Source organism: Grampus griseus (assembly GCF_964374135.1).
Source record: "Grampus griseus genome assembly, chromosome: 6".
NCBI lineage: Eukaryota > Metazoa > Chordata > Mammalia > Artiodactyla > Delphinidae > Grampus > Grampus griseus.
The window spans coordinates 2,302,097-2,324,146 of NC_139000.1; the positions used below are offsets into that span (position 1 = coordinate 2,302,097).

Below are 22,050 nucleotides of genomic sequence, written 5' to 3' on the forward strand. Positions count from 1 at the left end.
CAGGAGCTCTTACTTCCGGCCCGAGGATGCTTTTCTGTCTCTCTCGGCTTTCCTCTTCTCTTACCGATTTAGATCATAATTGTCCTTGCGTACTAACTGACAACATTCATAAGACACACAAACACTGCGTAGCTCCCCGCACTGATTTTGCAGTTTTTAGGCGCTAAGCACGGGCTGCCCTACTCTACGCGCTTGTTCATTTGTCACCCTGGCCTGTCTGTGGGCTCCACCCCACGCCCCGGGGGCTGCCGGGCCCTGACCCCCTCCAGCCAGTCTCACCTTGAGGAGCAGGTGGTATTTGAGCACCCTCTGCATGGGGACCACCAGCAGGTCCTGCAGCTTGAACTTCCCGTCTTGGACCTTCAGGGTGCATTCCTGGGCGTCGGGGGAGCAGCGGGTGGGTTTAGAGCATCCTTGCCCGGGCACACCGGACCCCAACACTCCCATTCCCCGGCCTGGGGACGGGGGCAGACCCAAGCCCTGCACTGGGGCCCAGGTGTCTGGTCTTCCTCCGGTCCGGCTCCCAGAGACCGCCCCCCCCCCAAAACCAGGCGTGTGCAGAGGGGTGGGCTGCACAGCAGGCGGGCAGACCCTCTCATAGCCTCAGGGGTCTGCAGTGGCCACATGGGGGGGATTCTGAGTGATGCCTGGTCTGGGGTCTACCAGAGACCCTGGGGGAGGCCAGCTCACACTAACGGGGGCACCGCCCTCAGGAACCAGGGGCTCCCCACGGGTTGCCTGGACACACGAGGGCATCGGGCCTCTCCGAGGGGCGAGTCACCCCCAGCACTGCCGGAGCAAAGGGACGTGCCACCAGGGCTCACCCTGGGAACCGTCTGACCGGCCAGACACAACATGGGAAGCCCAGCCTCTGGGGGGACGACACGGCAGGGGTGGGAGGCTCCCAGCAGAGGTCCGTCACCTGGGGCCCCCATGGGGTCCCGATAGGCCAGGGTCAGGGCTCAGTCACAGCCCCCCACTCAGCCGGATCTGGTCCGGGGGTCCTGCCACAGCGGCACCCAGGCTGGGCCCTGGCCTGGGACGGTGACCTCCCCCTGCCCACTCTCAACCCCAACAAAATGCAAAGGAGAAAAAACCACCTGCCAGAAACATCTACAAAAAACGTCCCATCACTGCCCCGCCCCCAGCTTCCCAGGAAACGGGTAAGAGGCCAGGGAGCTGGAAGCTCGGACACGGCAAGTACCTCGACTTTCTGTCTGAAGTCCTCCCTGCCGGCCAGGAGCTGGCTCAGCGTGCTCTGCGCGTGCTCCATGCGGCTGCAGTACTCCCCGTAGATCAGGAGCCTGGACGCGGGCGCACACACACACACACACACACACACACACTGGGTGTGAGCCCGAGCCGTTTGCACGTCAGGCTGTGAGCACAGCAAGCAGCTCTCTCCCCCGACAGCTCCTCACGTGTTCGCACATTTAACGGTTTTGTTCTTTCCATGAGGCTGCTTTCCTTCCCCGTCCTGCCCAGGAGGAGGGCTGCCAGCCGTGGGGAGGGAGGGGCACCCTGCCTTCCCCGAACCCAAGGAGGCCCTCTTCTGTGGTTCTGTTCCAGGTCAGGACCGGGTTTGGGGGTGCCGCTCTCAGCCCCCCATCCCGCCCCTGGAAAGGGCCAAAGCCAGACAGAAGCCCCCGCCTCCCCAGGCGACTCACGCTGCAGCCCACAGGCAGTGAGCACCAAGGCCCAGCCCGGCTCTGTGCTCGCCCTGGGGGGCCGGCCCCTGAGCTGACATTTCGAGGTGCGGGGACCCCGTGGGCCAGCCCTTGTTGCTGCCACATGGCACTGATGGTCTGTGCCTGGGTTCCAGCCACCGGCCTCTCAGGGCAGGGTGACGTCAGCCCCCGTCACCTGGGAGACGGGGGTGCTGGGAGGGGCCGCGGATCCAGGGAAGATGCGGGGTGCAGAGGGGGAGAAGGAGCTCCCTCTAACCCAGCCCCGCCCCCCCCCGCTTCCGGCCTCCCCTGCGTCCACTGCCTGCCTGCCGTCCTGCTTCTCTCCTAACACCCTCTGCTTTGCTCCCACCACGATCCCCCAGGGCCGACAGACCAGAGCCCCCGGCACTGGGGCCCAGCGCTCTCAGGGCCTTGGGTTACTAGCCTGAAACCTCATCTTTCAAAATCTTGTCACCTGACTACCGAGTACGCCCCTGGAGAAGGACCAGGCAGGTGACGTCGTTGGCTGCAACAGCCACCACCTCTGGGAGCCACCAGGGCCAGGAGCTTCACGCACAGCGTCACGACCCTTTAACCCACTTGTAGAGGTGGGGGTGGTGAGCCCCACTCTCCAGTGGGGAAACCAAGGCCTCAGTGAACTTGCTAAGAGTCACCAGCTAATAAAGGGCGACACCAGGAGGCCGGGCCCCGCGCATGACGTTCCAGGGACGCCCTGCCAGACGCAGGTTACGCTGTGTGTCAGCAAACGTCTGGAGGCCTCTCCCGGCCCAGCTCTGGGAAGCTCGGGTGAAGATGACGTCAGGCCCATTTCTCTGTCCTCCGCGGACGCTGCTGCACCCTGGGGTACCTGGCGAGGCGCTGTGGGTAGGCAGTCAAGGCCTGTTGCTGGCTTCACTTTGGAGGAGATGACATTGCATCCTGCTGGGTCTGTGGGACTCCCCAGGCTCTCCCTGCACGGCCCGAGGGACCCGCGGTGACCACACCTGGGCCGGGCATCCAGCACCCCGGCTCTGCCACGTGAGCCCCCGGGCAGGTCTCCCCTCCCTGGGGCCTTGGGGGTTTGGGACAGATGGCCGGGTCCAGAGTCCCGAGTGTGACACACTGACCAGGAGCCACTCTGCATGAGAAACTGAGCCCTGGTTTCCACTTCAAGGAGTCTGCTATTCAATTCAGAATTTTCATATAAAAGTTGATTAAGGGGCTTCCCTGGTGGCGCAGTCGTTAAGAATCTGCCTGCCAATGCAGAGGACACGGGTTTGAGCTCTGGTCTGGGAAGATTCCACATGCTGCGAAACAACTAAGCCCGTGTGCCACAACTACCGAGCCTGTGCGCCACAATTACTGAGCCTGCGTGCCACAAATACTGAAGCCCGCGCGCCTAGAGTCCATGCTCCGCAACAAGAGAAGCCACCGCAACGAGAAGCCCACGCACCACAACAAGAGTAGCCCCCGCTCACCACAACTAGAGAAAGCCCGCGCACAGCAACGAAGACTCAATGCAGCCAAAAAGAAAGAAAGGGAGGGAGGGAGGGAGGAAGGAAGAGAAAGAAAGCCAGTTTCGTGTACCAAAGTTTAAAAAAAAACCCAGAAACTTGGAAGTAAGGCAACGCACACGCGGAGGACTTGACGGTTCACGGTCCCACCGGAGCGCCTGGGAACGCCAGCCACCCGAGGCCCCGGGGAAGGCGGTCTCCCCGACCCGGCCCGACGCACGCTGCGTGACCCTGTTCTGTACACGTGATTTCCGTCACGCTGGGGAAGCAACCCAAAGGTTCCAGCGCTCTTGCCACGGAGGAAATCGACCGGTTTGCATGTAACGTGGCCACCTCATTCCTAACTCCTGTCCCCGCTGACTCTGCGTGCCAGCGTCCCGGACTGTCAGCTGAGCGACCTTCGTCAACCTTCTGCTCTTTCACGGGGTGGTCGATGTTGGCCACCAGCTCCGGGCTAGGTTATTTATTTAACTGCTTGACCTTCCAACTCCGACCCCATAAAGGGAGGCTGAATGCCTCTCACAGAAATACATCTGACGCCTTATTTCCTCACTGCGTCACTTCTGTCTCAGCCCACACAGCCGGGGACAGGACGGAGCACGTCCCAGGACACAGGTGATGCGCCCAGGTGTTCACCCGGGACACGGGAACAAGCTGAGACCACGCGTGGCCAAGGCCGCTCCCCTCTCCCGTCCCGAGCTGCCCCATCTGGGAAAGGAGCTCTGGACGGCGCGGGAGGCAAAGGGCTCTCCGGCTGGTGGTCCCAGGGCAGCCCTCCCGACAGGGCAGCCACGCGAACCCCTGCGGGGGCTCTAGGGGGTACGAGAGGGCTGTCTCCGTGCAGGACCACCTGGCCTCGGGCTTTGAGATGAAAGGCCCCCAGAGACCCCGGTTTCCGTGAATGGAAATCACAGCCAGAGGGCAGCGCCGTCCACCTAACCTAAGAGCAAGGAGCAGCTGCGGCGCGCCGAAGCCCCCCCCTGCCCAGAGCCTCTCTCTCCACACTCACGGAAATCCCACGGGGTCCTGGGACGGGGAACCTGCCTTTCTGAACGACGTTCCTCTAACGGCACGTGCGCAAAGCCCCACAGACAGTCCCTCCTAAGAGCTCGTCCTCCCGCCTTACCACCGGGCCACCAGCTCCCCAGGCCCCATCCAGCCCGAACCGCGGACCCACGAGAAGTCAGGCTCCAGGCCCACCTTGGTCAGCCCCAGCGATAAATACAAAAGGTGTGACTTCAACGCAAACCCTGCCCGAGAGCCAGCTCCCTCCGTGTGGGAGACGTCGTCTCCTGTAAGCCCACACGGCAAGGTTAACAGGAGCCCCTGCCTTGTCTGAGGATCGAGGCTGCATTAATGGGAGAATAAGCTCCAAAAAGAGGGAGGTGATCGCCCCCTGCCATTCTGCTGCTCATACCACACCTGGATGCCACCCATCCTTCATCAGGGACGAGCTGCCGGCATCTTGCCCCTTGAATTCAATGGCTTCTCCTGCCCTCATTAAAAAAATTATGGGGCTTCCCTGGTTGCGCAGTGGTTGAGAGTCCGCCTGCCGATGCAGGGGACACGGGTTCGTGCCCCGGTCCGGGAGGATCCCACGTGCCGCGGAGCGGCTGTGCCCGTGAGCCATGGCCGCTGAGCCTGCGCGTCCGGAGCCTGTGCTCCGCAACGGGAGAGGCCACGGCAGTGAGAGGCCCGCGTACCGCAAAAATAAAAAAAAAAAAATTATGAATCCCTATCTTCGCCCACCAGATCCTGCAGAACCTGTAACTGCTCCTTGGAGAACCTCCCCTTCGCCCCCTCGGTCCCGCTCCTCCGGCCTCTGCCGGTTCCCCAAACAGTCAGAGCTCCTGGCTCTCCCGCAGCTTCTACTCCCCACGTGGCTTCAGGGCTGATCCCCTCTCCCCCAGGCCCTCAGGGGGCCCCAGCCTGTGCTCATCCCCCTCCCCTTCCCTGTGCTCTCAGACACTATCACAGCCCACGGTAAGTCTCTTGTCTGTGGACTCGTTTCCCAGGGAGCGCTGAGCCTGCTTCGCTCACCACGATGTCCTTGGCCCAGAGCTCTGCAGCCGCACACAGCAGGCGGTCCATAAATGCTTGCAGAATCGGTAAGCCAGCGACCATCAGGGCCTTCGGGGCCGACTCAGAAATAAGAAGGGACGCGCCAGAAAAGGCGGACGCTGGGATGAACAGTGATTTGGCAAATGAGGTCTGGTGAAATGCAGCCAGCCCCTCCCCCAAAGGGAGGGAGAAGTGCCTGGACCCCCTGATGCCTCGCTGGGCGGATGCCTGGACCCCCCGATGCCTCGCTGGGCGGGTGACCATCTGCAGAGCTCTCGGTGCCAGGATGCATTCTGCTCACGGCAATTCTCCAAGGCGGAAACGTCCGTCATTCCCAGAGGAAAGGAGGCCTGGGGGCAGGCCAGCCCGAGGTTGTGTGTAGAGGATGGTGCGAGGTCTTATTCACAGGCAAACTGGACCACGGGGACAGGCCAGGCAGCAGAGCCCTTGTGCTGGGGACGTGGAGGGGCCCAGGAGAGGACAGGTCATCCATCTGTACCTCAGCCACGCGGCCTAGAGCTGGGTTACTGGGCCTCAGTGCCCGTCCGACCCCCAGCCAAGGCGCAGCACTAACGAGGTGCTGAGAAGTGTCTGCCGTGCCCGTCACCTGGGCGAGGGTCAGGTCTGACAGTCAGCTCAAGTCCAGCAGCGGGGCGCCATGGGCCCACCTAGCAGGGTGGCTTGCAGCCAGGTGAGAGGAAAACCTTGTTGGGGGCAGAGGGTGGGTTAGGGAGCCGGCCTGACCCCCAGACCGGATCCCCACCCCCTTGCCCGGGCCGGCCAGCATGCCCACACCTGCTGGTGCCTGGAGAAACCTCGTCTGCTCTCCTCTGGCTGCGTCTGCCACCTGTACATGGGCACTGCCTGCTCCCTCATGGCTCCCGGGAGCCCCCCGACTCGTGGCCCCTCAGAAAGCAGGCTTGAGGACCCTTGCCCGTTCAGGAGGCCACGGCTCCTTGCCTGGAGCTACAGGGCACCTGGGGGAGGCACGTTCAGGCAATCCTAGCTGAAGGCGCCTGGGAATGCAGCTGCCTGTGCAGAGGGTTGTGAGCGGAGCTGAGAGTTACCTGACGGGCGATGCAGGGGACCCTCCTGCAGATGAGGGTGACATGGACCCAGGGTCCCCACTGGCCCCTGTGGTGCCTTCTTCAGCTCCCAGGATCCCTCATCAGACCCCAGGAATCGGTATTTTTTTTTTTTTTGGCTGTGTTGGGTCTTTATTGCTGCACGCGGGCTTTCTCTAGTTGCGGTGAGTGGGGACTACTCTTCGTGCGGTGCGCGGGCTTCTCACTGCAGTGGCTTCTCTTGTCGCGGAGCACGGGCTCTAGGTGCACAGGCTTCAGTAGTTGTGGCACGTGGGCTCAGGAGTTGTGGCACACAGGCTCCAGAGCGCAGGCTCAGTAGTTGTGGCGCACGGGCTTAGTTGCTCCGCGGCATGTGGGATCTAGTTCCCAGACCAGGGCTTGAACCCGTGTCCCCTGCATTGCCAGGCGGATTCTTAACCACCGAGCCACCAGGGAAGCCCCAGGAATCGGTATTTTTAACAAGCTCCCAGGCAGAGGCACCACGAAGACAGAACCTTGAGGCTCCTTGTCCAAAGATTCTACGAGGGACAGAACGCCAGGCACCATCTGCTGGTGCATATCTTGAGATTTCAGTGGCTAAAAGCCACCATCTCCCAGGACCCTGCGATGCTGGCACCCCGCGAGCCCTCCACGTCATCCGGCTTCGTCCTCGTCAGCATCCCGTCTTGAAGCACCAGTTGCCAAGGCGCAAGGGGAAGAAGCAGGGGCCCGGGCTCTCCGCTGGGACGGCAGAGCCATCCTGACAGCTGCCCCCTCACACCTAGCTGGAAGCTTCCAGAATCCCAACGCCCCCGCCAGGCTCCAGCAGGACGTTCTAGAGAACAGAAGGCTGCCTCCGGACCCCCTCCATCAACTGGGGTGACCAACAGAGGCGCTTAAAGCCAGCAAGCAAATAGATTCACAGGGGCCACGTAAGAGCGGTATAATTTTTTTAAAAAAAGGTCCCTGCGTTGACTCCTAATGAGCTGTCGCTCTCTCCCATTGACAGTCTTGATTCTGATCAGGAACCCCACTAACGGGCATGATTACCACAGGTGACTTTCTGGCGGGGTGGAGGCCGGCGCCCTCTCTGCGTCTAGACTCAGCCTAACTACCTGGGAGGGGCCTGGAGGAGAAGGGCCGCCTCGGATCCTGACAAGAGCATCTATACCCCCTCAGGCTCCACGGACACTTGCCCCGAAGCTGCAGAGACTCGCACAGGACCAGGGCACCACTGGGAGATCCAGGGCTCTGCGCTTCTCGGTCCCGGAACCACGTCTCCCCACGTTCAGGGCTGAAGCCAGTTTATGCCAAGATGGCCACGCAACCGCGTCCAGGGCTGCCGTCCGCACCCCCGCCTGGCTGCCCAGGTCCGGCCCCTACACCTGCCCGGTCACCGCAGGCTTCGCTGGGTGTGGACCAGCGTGTCGGCAGCGCAGGCCTGGGCTCTGCTCACCCTCAGGGCACCAAGTGGCACAGACGCCATCGTGGCCCCTGACCGACAGATAAAGAAGTCGGGCTGTGGTGTCGTGTAGAAGCAGCGGCATGGCCTCAGCCCTGGGGACCCAGAGCCTGGGCTCTCAGCCACGGCTCCCTGCAGCCCCTGAAGCCCCTCACTCAGGCTGGCACAGGCGGGGATGAGTGCAGTTGTAGAGGCAGGTGCCACAGGTCACCTCCCCCCAGGCACAGAACTCAGGGGCAGACTCTTCCGGTACCCGACTCCCGTGGGGTCTGCAGCACGGCAGGGGCGTCATGATGGCACGAGTGTCCTTCAGCCACCACGACCCCCAAGAATAGAGGCAGAGGGGGCGGTTGGAGCCCCCGAGAGGCCCCTCCCATGCAGGCTGTGACGGCACGGAGGGCAGGCAGTTTTCTCAGTTTACAAGTGAGGACAGGGTGAGCGTGGGAGCACCGACGCCCGCTTCAGCACCGCGCAGCGGTAACCTGGGTAAACTCACCCACCAGCTCTGCCCCGTCCCCACGATGGAAGCGGAGCGGCGCCCGGACGCCCCAGAGGCCCCGGCCACTCACCTTTCCTTGAAGTCCAGGAAGACCTTGGCCAGCGAGCTGCCCCCCGCCATCATGGACACGTCGATGGCCCTCAGGAAGCTGTGATGCACCTTAATTAGGTCCTGGGACAAAAAGCAACCACGCGTGAGCAGGCACAGCAGGCTGGGGGCACGCGGGCTCCGTGATCCCGCTCCTTCCGGGCTGCCGTTCCGATGGAAGGACGTCCGCGTGAGCGGCCGGGCGCCGGGCGTACTTCCTCACGTACACACCGGCTGCCGTTCACTAGAAGGTGCCACAGCCGCCCAGAGTCTGCACCAGCCTGTCCAGACACACAGTGCCCGACCCCAGCCGGCATCCTGGGGACCCGCCCGCTGTACGCGGGAGTGCAGGGGCGCAGGCGCCCTGACGGGTGAAGTCTCTCCGCTGTGGAAGCGGGGCCGGGGGAAGTGTGTCCGCACTCCAGAGCAGAGGGGTGGCTGGCAGGCAGCACCGTCCCCCAGCCAGGTCCCCAGTCCTGTGGCCACGTGTGCCACTGCTCACGGCAGGATGAGCTCTGGGCCGGGGGGCGCAGGGGCTGCGAAACTCCGGGTCTGCGTCAGCCTCACCCAGGAGGTGCCCAGCGCCCACTCCTCAAGCCGTCGGCACCCCAAGGAAGAGTAGGGCCAGTGCTCCCCGACGAAGCCCACCCACACGCAGCTTCCGGGCCCGGCTCTGCTGACCACATCGAGGTGAGCCTCCCCACGCGGGATGGCCCTCCGGTGTCCGTGTTCAGACACCGCAGAGCAGTGAGGGCGCTCTGTTTGCTCAGAGAGGGGGAGGGGACACACTTCCCTCCACTGACGACAAAACCTGGTGCTTCCTCCAGGACGTGTGCGTCCCGGGCACACCCGCCAGCACGGTATTGGGCAGGGAAGCTCCCAGAAACTGTCCTCTGTCTCCTAAAACCAAAGTCCCCGAGAAATGGGGGCCTGCTCACCGCCCCCCATCCGTCAGCCACGAAACACCCTTTAGCCAGGATCAACCATCAAGCCCTGGGGACGGTCACGTGGGAGCCCGCCTGACGTCCGAGCAGGTTAGGACCTCCAGCCCACACACGGTGAGCCGGGGTGGGACCCTCACCTCCAGGTTGATGAAGATGGCCGCCATGTCCGCCGGGCTCAGCACGAGCCTCAGAGGGGTCACGTAGTTCTGGAAGAGAGAAGCCCGTCACCGCCTGAAGGACGCCCGTCACCGTCGAGGCCACAGTCGCCGGTCGGAGGGGCTCTAACGGCCTCAGAGAAAAACAGGCGACTGCAGGCAGCGCCCCGTTCCCCCATCAAGGGTCCTGCGGGGCGGCCGCTCACCAGCACACGGGGGTGCTCCACGCTTACTGGAGAGGGGGAGACCTGCGCGGGAAGTGTGGGACCGGGTGGGGGTCAGGCCTGAGGACCCGCCAGGTGGGCAAAGTTCCTCAGAGGGCCCCTTGCACGTGGCGCTGGACTTCCACCCTAAGGCCAGCCAGGGTGGGCTCTGCTGTTTGAGATATTTGAGCAAGTGGGGTCCTCCCGGGAGGCGAGAGGCATCACCCAAGGGAGAGCCTGAGGACCGAGAAATGCCGTGATTCCCACCCGACACCCATTCCTGAGCCTACACCCATGAGTGCACCCCCAAACCTGTCATCAAGGGGCCCGCTCCGGCCCCGCAAGCGCCACAGTGGCAGGGGTGCTTCTGCCCCCGGCCTCCCGGAGGCCCCCACAGGGAACGACCAGCCACCCTCCCCTCTCCCTGCCCCTTCTCCCACAGGGTCCTGGTCCCCTGGCCCTCTCCTTGGCCGCTGTGTGCAGCAAGAGAGACCTGTGCAAACGAACAAAGACTAGTGGCTGCTGGACGCACCCAAGCACTCCTCCCTGTGCCGTGCCAGCACCGGCCACTGTGTGACTCGGTTTCCTCACCTGACACGGGGATGGCAACACGGTTAGGGGAGGACTGCAAACACGATCGTCCCCGAGAACACTCAGCACATGCACACCCTGGCTGGGCACGCCCCCAGCTCAAACCCCGACGTGCACTGCGCCCGCAGACGGGCAGCACCCGCCCCCAAAGCCCACACTGCAGGGGTGGAGACGGGCCACAGTGGCCCGCCGGTTTTCTGCGACGAAACTCAGGCTACGTGAAGCCTGCAGGGCCCTGGAAGGAGCTGACCCGGGAGCTGGGACTCGAAGGAGTGGGCAGCTGGGACCATGTGTCTGCAGAAAAGCTGGTGGTCGGCGAGAAGCTAAAGGGCGGACACACAAGGGTTGAGTGGGGCGGGAGGAGGGGAAAGGTCAGAAGCCTGGGCCAGACCTGGGGCCAAGGGGCATCTCACGACTCCCGGCTGGAGGTTCCACAGCGCCCTGAACAGTGGGGGCCTTCTTAGGCCACCCCCTTATGGCTACACTTGGCCCTACTCTGCAGTGAAAGACCAGCCAGGAAGGGTCCGTCTCAAAAACGTGTTGGTTCTTTCACGCCAGCGTGCACTGGCAGCTGGCAATGAGGATGCCCAAGTGACAGGGAAACGGCCCTGCGCCAGTGACCACAGGAGGCCAGGGCGGATGGCAGGAGCAGGCCCGTCCGTGGTTCTCCAGGAGCTGGGCAGGCCGGCAGGGAGACAGCGCTGACCGGCCATTCAGGGGAGCACACAGGCCGCCACAGGAGCTCCAGAGACTCACGTCGCTGGGCCCAACTGCGTCCCAGGTGCAGGATGCCCACAGTGGGTGGTACTGCTGTTATCGCAGCTCACGGGGTGGGGGGAGGCTGAGTGCAGACAGCACCCCAGGGAGGAGGGACACATCAAGAGCTCACTCAGCGCCTGGCCTGGGGAGAGTGTATACAGAAGGCGTCTAGCTCTGGGTGAGGATAGAAACGTAAAGAGCCTAGCTCGGCGCATTCCGGAGCGGAAGCCATAACGACGCCCCGTCTAGGCTGGAAGGAGCCTGTGAAGCAAGCTCAGCAACAGTCCAGGGTCCGAGCTGAGGCCAAAGGGTGGAGGTGGGGCCAGGGCCAAGGGTGGCAGCTGACGAGGAAGCTGGCCTGAGTGGAGCCCACAGCTTGCGTGGGGGCAGAGAGCAGAGGGCAGAGGAAAGGTGAGGGCGACCTCCTTTTTGGAGGGTGCAAAACCCAGAGGGCCCGTGAGCCCCGCCTCCGTCACCGCTGCCCTGAGTCCCTGCCCGGTGACAGCGGCTCCCAGGAGGCAGGGGTCCCGGGTGGACCCGGCGGCCACGCCCACCTTCTCGATGTCCTCCAGGGTCCGGTAGTACTTGGCTTCCGTCTCCTGGATCTCCAGCAGGCAGCAGCTTCTCTTGTCGTCCTCCGTCATGCCCATTTTCTAGAGGGGGCACAGGAGGTCAGCCAGGACCCCGCCAGGCCCTCCACCTGCCGCCCGCCCGGGCTCGGCCGTGGGGTCACTGAGCGTGAAGGGGGCCGCGTGGGAGACAAAAGGCCCTTCCCCTCCTTTCTGCAGACGGGCAGGCTGAGGCACAGGGGAGGGGATGTGGTGTGACCCTGAGAACTGACGACAGCGCAGAGATGGGACAGAGGCTTCTGAATCTGTCTCCACCAGACTGGTCGCCCCCTCCAGCAGACACAGTGGGCGTCACATGCGTAAAGCGCCGACTCCGTGCACAGAGAGGGTCTGACCAGCTCCCCGAGGACACGTGTCCACCCGCTGACCCACCTCCCAGCTTCAGCCTGCTACCGCCTCAGAGGAAGAAGCCAATTCCCCACAGGGCTGGACCTTCCAAATGTCCACTGCCTCGGACCAGGTTCCGAGCTAACAGCCCGTCGGCAGGGGTCACTGAGGACACGCCTCTGAGGCGGGGCCTGCCCCACCTCTGGGGTGGGACTGACCAAGAGACTGTGGCCACAGGGGCCGGGGAAGAGGCAGCAGGTGGGCTGACTGTCGGAGGTTCTGTGGACGGTCCAGACACTCTCCTTAAGTCCTTTCAGTCCAAGCAGGCAAGGCTCCGGGGAAACAGTGCTGGGACGTGGGACGCGCCGTCTGGACTCATACCTGCCCTGACGTCATCCTCCCCCTCCTCCAGGAAATGGCCCAGGGCCCCGCGTGGGTTTGCCGGGGCCACAGTTCTCCAAAGTAACCTGCCGGGCGGGCACATCACCCAGGCCCCCCAGGCCCCTTCCCAAAGCCCGAAGCCCCGCTCAGCCTGGGAATTCAGTGCTGAGGGTCCACAGCTCCCCTAAAACTGTGTGTAAGAATGTGGTGCCCAACAGCGTCTCCCTGGGGACAGGGTCCCGAGTTCCTCCCGGAAGTCAGAGGAAGACGGTGCTGGCAGGACTGGCCCCGGGCCTCCCCTCCACCTGCCACTTACCTGCATGTATCTAATCTGAAAGCGTGGAGAGACAAATAGGGCAAAGAACCAGTTAGCGGTGCTTACGCTTATTCAAGCCGAGCTTGGGGGAGTCAGGGAGCTCACCCCCATTAGCCAACGGCCCCAGAGGGCACATCACACCCTCCGCCCGCCCGCATGGCAGCCTGGCAGGGCGGCGGGGACAGTGCCAGGACCGAGCACATGGCAGCTTGCCCACGGCCGGGCTCTGAGAGTGGCACCTGCCATCTCCTGGCTGTAGCTTCCTTTAGAAATGTCACTATTCCCAATACTTTCCACTTAGACCGTTCAGATAGCTCCAGACATGACAGGAGAGGAAATAAAACCAGCTGTTGTATCTCAGAGGACCTGGCGGGTGGCAGGAGATGGACAGGACAGCTCGTGAGCCCAGCGCCGAGACTTGGGGCGCTACGCATCGCTGGGCAGGTGGGACGCTGGTTTGTCCCCAGGACACAGGCGGGCATCTCCCCCAGCTCCGCAGGTCCTGCAAACGCCCCGGGTCCTGTCATGTGCTTTCAGCACCAGGGACAGCAGCGGCCTCTGGGGAGCGCCCACTCCAGGGCTTCTGCAAGCCAGGTGCAGACGGGGTCTCGTGGGAGCTTGTACAACCAGGGGGCAGGGGATCCCCCCAAACACACAGGCCACTACACCCACATGCCTTCGCCTAACCCAAGGACACCCAGCTTCCAAAGGGCCTGGGGAGTCAGGCGGCGCCCATCTCACTCAGCCTGCTGGCGATGCGGGAGGCCAGCCAGCCTCTCAGGCCGGGGCAGCTAAGCAGAGCCCTCTGGCCCCCTGAGCCCACTTCCCTGGAAGGTCCAGGAGCAGAGCTGCCTACCGTAAGGCTGCCCGGGGCGGGGGCAGACCTGGGCTCACAGACCCACAGCTGACTCTCCAGAGTGAGATTCCTGGTAATTGTGGGGAGCGAAACCCACCTTCAGACCCTTGAGGGGCAAAATGAGAAACGCGTTCCTAGAAGCAGCATCTGGGGCTGTGAGCCACTGCCCGGCATCTTGGCACGTCTCCCGTCAGAGAGCGGGAAGGGCCTCTCTGAGAGGCCTCGCGGGGAGCTGTGTCCTACCCTTTTGTTTCTCCACCACCAGCTGGTGGCCCCCACACTGAGGGAAAAGACTGAAACCCGCTTTCAGAGAAATTTCCCCCATTTCTCTGGTGAGGGCAAATGGCATCAAAAGCCGCCACAGTGGGCAACTGGCATCACGACCGCCCCCAGGAGTCTGGGGGTGCGAAAGGGCTGTGGTCCACGCCACCAGAGCCCCGTCTCCCGTCCTGGCCTGGCAGGAACCCTCCCTCCCCAGTACAGCAGCTGTGGGCAGCACATGGAGCGGCAGCAAACAAACATCCGAGACGTGATTAGCCGACGCCCGTCGGAAACAAACATCCTCGCGCAGGAAAGACACACGGCTGGCTAAGGGCAGAGGGAGGCAGGCTGCCTGAGACCAGCCCCGCGTCACTATCTAAGGCTCCCTGGGCAGGAAGGACTCGGGGTCCTGCACGCCCTCCGGAGAAGACTTCCAGAGCAACACGTCCGGGGAGGCGGGGTGGCAGCGGTGTCACATCCCGGTCTCCCTAGAACATTTCATAGGAAAGAAGGGACCTGGCCGACCGGCGCAGGGGATGAACCCCATGGTGGCCAGGAAGGACTGGGTGCAGCTCCCCCCCCCACGCCCGTGGCTCAGACGGTGGGGTCTGCGCAGAGGCTTTAAAGGAGGGGCGGGGCGGGGCGGGCAGCGGGGGCTCACCATGGGCTGCTGCACTTCCACCTTGATGATGTCCTCATAAATGTCGTCCCCTTCATCCTCGCACGGGACGCAGTCGTAGATGTCCTCCCCCACGTCATGCTCACTGCACAGGAGGGAAGCGGGGGAGAGGGGTGGGGGGCTAAAGCCACGTCCACGAGGGGGGCCCCAGGAGGGGAGAGGCAGTTGGGGCCACCATGAGGCCCTCCCTCTCGGCCTCAGTGTCCTGGTCCAAGGACAGGGCACCTGCTTCCCGTGGTTTCTGGTAGTTTAACCCAGGCAGCCTGGGAGTGCCTTGTGCTCTGCCTGCCGCCCTTCTGGAAGGTCCCACCATGACAAAGCGCACCTACCCCAGCCCTTTAGTAAAAGCAGGGACACACGCTGGGACCCAGGGGCGAGATGCTGCCTTAACGGGAATCTTTGCATAGCTGACGGACAGGCACGCCCAGCTCTGGGGACCAAATGCCCTCTCCCTGGGCCCACGCCTGGGACCTGGAGCCCCGAGAGCTCTGGGCTCAGCCCAAGGTCTCCCCAGTCCCAGCAGTCGAAGTGTGAAGGTCAAAGTGCAGCGCTCACAGGCACGTGGACGTTTTCCCCACCAGTCAGCAAGGGAGCAGAGCAGAGGGGCGAGGAGTTTGTGATGCGCCTTCCCCAAGGAGCAAGGAAGCTACCACTTAACTTGCGATTCAATAAACCTTTGTTTTCAGCTCACGATCTTGCCAACAAGTTATCCCCTCTGACCTGCAAGCCTCCAGTCAAGGGACACCTCCTCCAAGAGGCCTTCCGGGATCCCCCGCCCAGTCTGCCATCCTGGACTCTCCGTCTGGAGCTCTTGTACCAAGGGCATCCCTCTCACTGCACCTCCAATTATTTTATAAGTGCCTGTGGATAAGCCCGTCTCTTCCCCAGACGAAACCCAACTTCTTCCTCCCTTCTGATCCCCACTCCGGATACAAAGTAGGTACTCAGCAAATATTTCACTGAATGAGGCAACAGCAAGTGAGCCAACCCGACTTGTCCCTCACCTCCCACAGGCCCCCAGCCCCCAGGGGTCACTCTGGCCTGGGGATCGGGGACAGGAGTCACCCTGGGCCCAGGGCAGCCAGCTCTTCAGCCTGCCGTGGGGTCCGACCTCGGGCAGGCTGTGCTCAGAGGCCAGCTCCCCCGGGAGGCCCACGCCAGCCCCGAGTGCCTCTCTGTGTGAGGACACATCTCACGGCCTGGCTCAAAGGAGGCCTGGCAAAGTTCTCTTCCGAAAGGCGTCAGCATGAGGTGGACCACTTCCCCTCCCCACCGCACAGAGTCCGGGGGCGGGGGGGAGGGAGGCGAGAGCAGAAACGATTACCCAGCGGCTCTTACGAGTGGGTTTCTGGCCCGTCCCAAACCAAGCTTTTGAATATTAGCTGTCATTCTAGAGGCTGGGGCGGGGGAGACAGGTCGCCACAAACCTACTGGAGAGAATGTGTCGTATTCAAGGAAGGTCGCAGCAGCCAGTCTCCCCAGAGCCCTGGACACCTCCCCCGTGGGGCTGAGCTGCAATGGGACAGTGGGTAGATGCATCAGACTTCCCTCTGTGGGGGGCGATTCCAGGCACGGGGGGGAGCCAGTGTCTACCTTCATGAGACCCCCGCAGGGAGCTGATGAGCAAGGGCAGGAGAGGAAGCTGCTGCTTTGGGGGTACGTCACTTGCTGTTTTACCAACACCACCCCAGGAAGCAAAAGTTGGCCTGAGGACAAAGCCACATCACACGGGGCTCGGCCAGCTAACGGACCCCCCGTAACTGTGACGTCACCCACCCCCCGACGAGCCCGTCCACAGGCACACCAACGCGCGTGTGGGCACTTGGAAAACACGTATGCTTTTCAACTTAACACACCCTTGGAGATGGAGGCACTGAGGCCCTTTCACAGGTTAGAAAACCACACACCGAGGCTCCACAGCGGCTACCGGGAGCTGCGGGGTGATCCCGGCCCCAGCTCGTCCTTTCTCCCCTCTCCCGCCCGCCCTCCACCGCGAGACGAGTGTCTGGATGTCGGCAGTGCCAAGAACTGGGGTGGGAATCAGCACGCAGATGGTGACGGGGCTCCCAGCTCCTGTCAGAACCAATGAGAAGGCGGAGAGAGGGTTCTGTCCCCCAAGGTGGGCCTTGGGAACGGTCACTCGTGTTGACACAAATCACCCCTGCCTCTCCAGAGGCTGCCCCCAAAGGAAACAGTTCCCGCAGCCCTGCCCACCAGATTGCTGGAGGTCCAGGCAGGTACCTGCAGGGGTTCCTTCCGAAGGATGCCAGACACCCTGGATTTCTGTCGTGCAGCCAAGCGAGGCTGGTGACAAAGGCACTGTCGCGAATTCTGACAGCGTGGAACAGAGGGGAGACACGGAGGCCCCCGGGCTGCTCAGTGAGACACCTCAAAGGCAGATCTGCCCGCCCGTACCGTCCGAAGACAGTCATCAGCTTTGCTCTGATGGGCCGGTGGAAGGAAGTGGGCTGGATGGGGGGACCATGACAGTCAAATATTCTACGAACTGATGAAATGAATAAAATGACTGAACGTCAGCCTGGAAAGGGTCCTCGAGACCATCAGGTGCAGGGACAGCAATCTGCCAGCCCAGGAGCCCCCTTTCTCATCCCACATGTGGGGGAACATCTGACTGACCCCAGGACTCTACCCCATCCAGCTCAGAATGTTTTTCGGCAAAGACCCCCATGCAGCCCCCACCATCAGTCAACCGGAATCAGGGCTCGAGATGCAACTGAGCCCAAAGTTCTCTGTCGTGCGGATGGGGAAGCCGGGGTGCACGGGCGGGGAACTGGCCACGTGCTCTTTCGGAAGCCGCGTTCCTGCTCTGCTATCTCCTGGTCGGTGGACCGGTCAGAATGCTTTCATTGGCTGAAGACCTGATGGCGTGGGCACTGAGGGCTCTTCAGAGAAATAGAACCGGCGATCTGTCGATCTTAGGGTGATGCAGGCACCCGCCCCATTAGGACCCCAAGCAAGAGCTGTGCTTGACAGAGAGGACAGTGAAGGCTGGAGAGGTCAGAAGCTTCCCAGACAGGTGGGACCTGAAAGACGCTTGGACACCAGTGTCAACCGTGGGGTCCTATGGAAGGTGCCGAGGGGCAGAGTCCCTCCTCTGCCACCCTCTTCACTGGCACCATCCGCAGATCTGGGCATGCACCGACGTCTACACGCACCTATTGTGTCCACAGAGCACCTACTGCATTTCGAGCGTGGGGCGGAATGCCGTCACATAGGCTTCTCATTTGGGGGATAGGATTTATGTAGATCGAGATGTACGCTGAGCTCCACCATTTTGACAAGGGGACGCCCCTGTGTAATTCACACCCCGTGACATCACAGAGCATCCTCTTCTCCCCTGAAAGTCCCTCTCCTCCCTGATCGACCCCTCCTCCTCCCCTAGTAACCCGCCTCTGACTGTTCCTCACCAGAGATTCCCTTCGTCTGTTCTAGAACGTGGCGTCAACTGCGTCGTCTGTTACATTCACGTCTGTGTCTGGCTTCCCCTCCTCAACATCATGCCCTCGAGATCCAGGCTGTTGCCTCCATCAGCAATTCATTCCTTTTTATTGCTGAGTCCTAATCCCACAATTTGACATCCATTCTCCTTTTGATGAACATTTGGGTTGCTTCCAAGTTCTGGTTATTGTAAATAAAAGCTGCTAGGAGCATTTGCCTTTTTCTTTTTTTTTTTTTTTGTGGGCATGTGCTCTCATTTCCTTTGGAAATGAAATTCCATGAGGAGTGGAATTGTTGGATCAAAGGGGAGGTGTGTGTGTTTATCTTCATCAATAACTACCAAGCACTTTTCCAAAGTGGCTGCAGTGTTTACTCCACCACCAGCGGTGTACACGAGTTACAGTTGTTGCGGTTCTCTCCAGCTCTGGCGGGTTCCAGCCTTTTTAATTTTAGCCACTAGAGCAGGTATGTAGTGAGAATTGCGGTTTTATTTTGCATTCCTGCAAAGATCAGTGATGTTCACATTTTTTCTGTGTACTTATGGACGTTTGTGTATCTTCCTACGAGAAAGGCTTGCTCAAGACTTTTGTCCATTTCTAAAAATTGGTTGCCTTATTCTTGTTGAATTCTAGCAGTTCTTTATTTACGATGGATACAAGTCTTTTGTCAGATATGTTTTTTGAACTTTTTTTTCTCAGTCTCTGGCATGGTTGCTCGTTTTCTTAATGGTGCCTTTTGATAAACATTCATTTTTCATTTTAATGAAGGTTAATTTATTGACTTTTTCTTCTATGATGTCCTGACTCTATCCTGTGTTGCACCTACAAAATCTTTGTGCCTTGTGTAAGAAATCTCTGCTTTCTTCCAGGTTGCAAAGGACTTTCTCCTGTATCTTCTTCTAAGACCTATATGGTTTCAGTGTTTTTGTTTAGGTCTCTAATCCATCTCAAATGGATTTTTGTATATGGTGTGAGGTAGGGATCGAAGTTCATTTACTCATCCCCACGTGGATATCCAGATGTTTCAGAACAATTTGTTGAAAACTTTCTTTTCTCCATTGGGTTGCTTGGATCTCTTTGACAAAAACCAATTGATTATACATGTGTGGGTCTGTTCTAGAATGCTCTATTCTAGCCCATCAATGCATTCAGCTATCTTTATGCCAATACCACTCTGTCTCGATTAATTTATTTTATAGAAAGTATAAAACTAAATAGAGAGTTTTATAGAAATCAGGCAGTGTAAATCCTCTAGCTTTGTTCTTTTATAGGACTGTTTAGACTATCCTAAAGTCCTTTGTGTTTCCACATCAACTTTACAATCACCTTGTCAATTAAAAAGAAAAGTCTGTTGGAATTATAATAGGAACTGTAGTGACTACACTTTAATCTGGGGGAAAACTGACATCTTAACAATATCATCTTCCAACCCACAAACACAGTACACACTTTCATTTATTTAGGTCTTTAGGTCTCAGCAACATTTTGTAGTTTTATCATAGAGGTTTCAGAATTTAGGAAGCTTGGGACTACTGTTTTTTTCAATTTTTTTTTTTCCTGCCTTATTCTCTCTTTCTTCTCCTTCTGGGATTCCAATTATACCTGTTAGACCACTTGATATTGTCCCACATGTCTGAGGCTCTGTTCATATTTTTCAACCTCCTTTTCTCTCTGTAATTAAGAGTGTATAACTTCCATCGAACTACTGAATACTTTCAAGTTCAATGACTCCTTCCTCTGCCATCTGCAGTCTTCTATTAAACTGATCCAGTGACCGTTCATTTATCATGCTTTTTGGTTCTAAAATTTCCATTTGGCCCTTTTCTATAGTTTCTTGTTTCTCTACTGAGGCTCCTCATCTGTTCATTGATTTGGTGCATATTTTCCTTGAAGCCCTTATTTATAAAAGCTGCTAACTGTGACTTCTAAGTCATCTCAAGGTTGGTTCCCCTCGATACTGTTTTTTTCTTGAGTATGATTCACTTGTTCCTGTGTCTTTGTAAACTTGATGATTTTTTTTCATTGGACGCTGGGCGTTATGAATGAGTCATTACAGAGATTCAGATCCTACTATTTCTTCTGGAGAGTAATACTTGTTCTGACAGTTACCTCGGTTGGTTGTACTTAAACTTCAAACTCTACCTTCCCTGCAGTGGGCAGGGAAGGTAGAAATGGCTGCTAAATCCAGTTTCCAGCTGCGACACTTTTTGCTGGAAACCTTAGGGACTCTCCTGTGTGTGTGAGGTTTAGTGGTCAACCCAGGATTTAGGTGGATTCTATGAGCAGATGTGAGCCTGTGGGTCCCTCCCTGCCAGCATTCCCTGCCTAACTTTCTGCCTGTTCTGCCACCCCCAATTCCTTTCCTCTGGCACCTCAAGCCAGTGGATTGGGGATGCCCTCATACAAAAAGACTACAAGCGCTCGATCCCATCCACAGTGAGCAGCTCTTGAAGAAACAGTGGGTTCCTCCGGGTAACAGTAAGATGATACCGTCCCCCCCCTCCCCCCCCCCCGTACTCACAGAAGGAACAGGACTGAGACACCAGCAATACAGCCCCAACACACGTCCACCACCATGATCTCAGCTGCTCTTCTATCTCAAAATCAATAAAGACAAGAACAGCCATTCACGCAGGATCAATTTTCACCACATTCATCTCTTCTAATTGACACAGGGCACTGAGGTTAAAAATAGGCAGAGCCAGAAACACCAGAGAGAGAGAGCTGTGCTCTGGCATCTGAACTTGGGACAGAAAAATCTCAAAAATGCAGACCCAATCACTGCTCTCCATTCTGCAAAATGTCTGTTATCCAGAGCCTGTTGAAAACTTGTGGGGGAGGGAGGGGTACATCGGGAGTTTGGGATAAACAGATACACACTACTATATATAAAATAGATAACCAACTAGGACCTACTGTACGGCACAGGGAACGATACTCAATCTTGTAATAACCTATAAGGGAAAAGAATCTGAAAGATAGATATAGATGTATGTATAACTGAATCACTCTGCTATACACCTGAAAGTAACACAACATTGTCAATCAACTATACTTCAATTAAAAAAACAAAACAAAACACCTTGAGTACTGAACGGTCAGCTTCCTGCCTGTAATGTCCTCACTTTACCGCTGTCTGCAGGGCCTCATCATAGAGCCATGAGGGCACTCATAATCCTACTGTCTACATTTACGATTCTTTTTAATTGTGAAAATACTCCCCACCCATTATTTAATTCAGGTCAGTGAACACTAAGAAATACAGGTTCATGTATATTACACAAAATTATAAAACAGTAGCATTAAAATTTCATCCTGTGCATGTTCCCCATTATGGGAGAAGGGGAAATAAAAGAAAAAGCAAAGACGTGGGGTTTTAAAAAAAATGAAAACAAAGTCATAAAAGTAAAGTTACACATATTTGTTCAAGTCAGCAATTAAGATGAAAAGACCATCGGATTTGATTGGCTTCATCGATACTTATCCTAAGACCAATTCTGTGCCGGTAGGTAACTTGTGGAATCTGGGGGGACACAGAGATGACAGAGGCACCAACGGACTCTGTCCCGTGGACCTCACAGTCCAGATGGGGAGACAGACAGGGCAGCAGTTACGGCTGAGACGCAGACCCTTCTAAACTGGGGGAGTGTCATTTGTGTGGGGTGACAGGCTCTGGTTCCCAGCAGCTCTGTCCCTTTGGCGAACATCCCATGGAAATTCCACTGTTGCCCAAACTCTTAGCTAAGGCATCGCCTCCAAGTGTGAGTCTCCTGAACAGGGCAGGGGATACATTACAGGTTTAGCATCTGCTAAAGCTGGTGCGTTAACGCTGTGACCAGCTGTGCCCAGTGCACCTGACGGCCGTGGCCCTTGAATGGAGGAAAAGGAAATGACAGGTGTGGGCTCTGGAGTCGGGAAGGGGTGCAAAATGAGGTCCCCCGAGCGTCTGAAGTGTCCTGGAGTGCAGGGCGGTGACATGGAGGTAGATCCCATGGGGTACGGATCCCGGTCTGTTTCCTCCCTGCAACACGAGCTTGATGACCCCCAGCTCTGCCCTGGCTCTCAGAACCGGAGCCAGCCCCCAGCAGCCCCTGCACACCATCCCACGGCAGAGAGGCAAGGAGTCTGGACCCCCAT

At 59.0% G+C, this 22,050-nt stretch overlaps 1 protein-coding gene across 4 annotated transcripts in view; it reads right to left on the bottom strand.

Moving 5' to 3' along the window:
* VAV2 (vav guanine nucleotide exchange factor 2) overlaps positions 1–22,050 on the bottom strand; it is a gene marked incomplete at its 5' end in the record, with an annotated part of 176,320 nt that overhangs the window by 28,491 nt on the left and 125,779 nt on the right. For all 4 annotated transcript variants that reach the window (XM_082655862.1, XM_082655861.1, XM_082655860.1 and 1 more), the window contains 6 exons: positions 280–375; positions 1,205–1,304; positions 8,338–8,438; positions 9,436–9,504; positions 11,561–11,659; positions 14,438–14,540. In XM_082655862.1, coding sequence (XP_082511988.1) covers positions 280–375; positions 1,205–1,304; positions 8,338–8,438; positions 9,436–9,504; positions 11,561–11,659; positions 14,438–14,540 — 568 coding nt within the window. The remainder of the gene's footprint in view (positions 1–279; positions 376–1,204; positions 1,305–8,337; positions 8,439–9,435; positions 9,505–11,560; positions 11,660–14,437; positions 14,541–22,050) is intronic.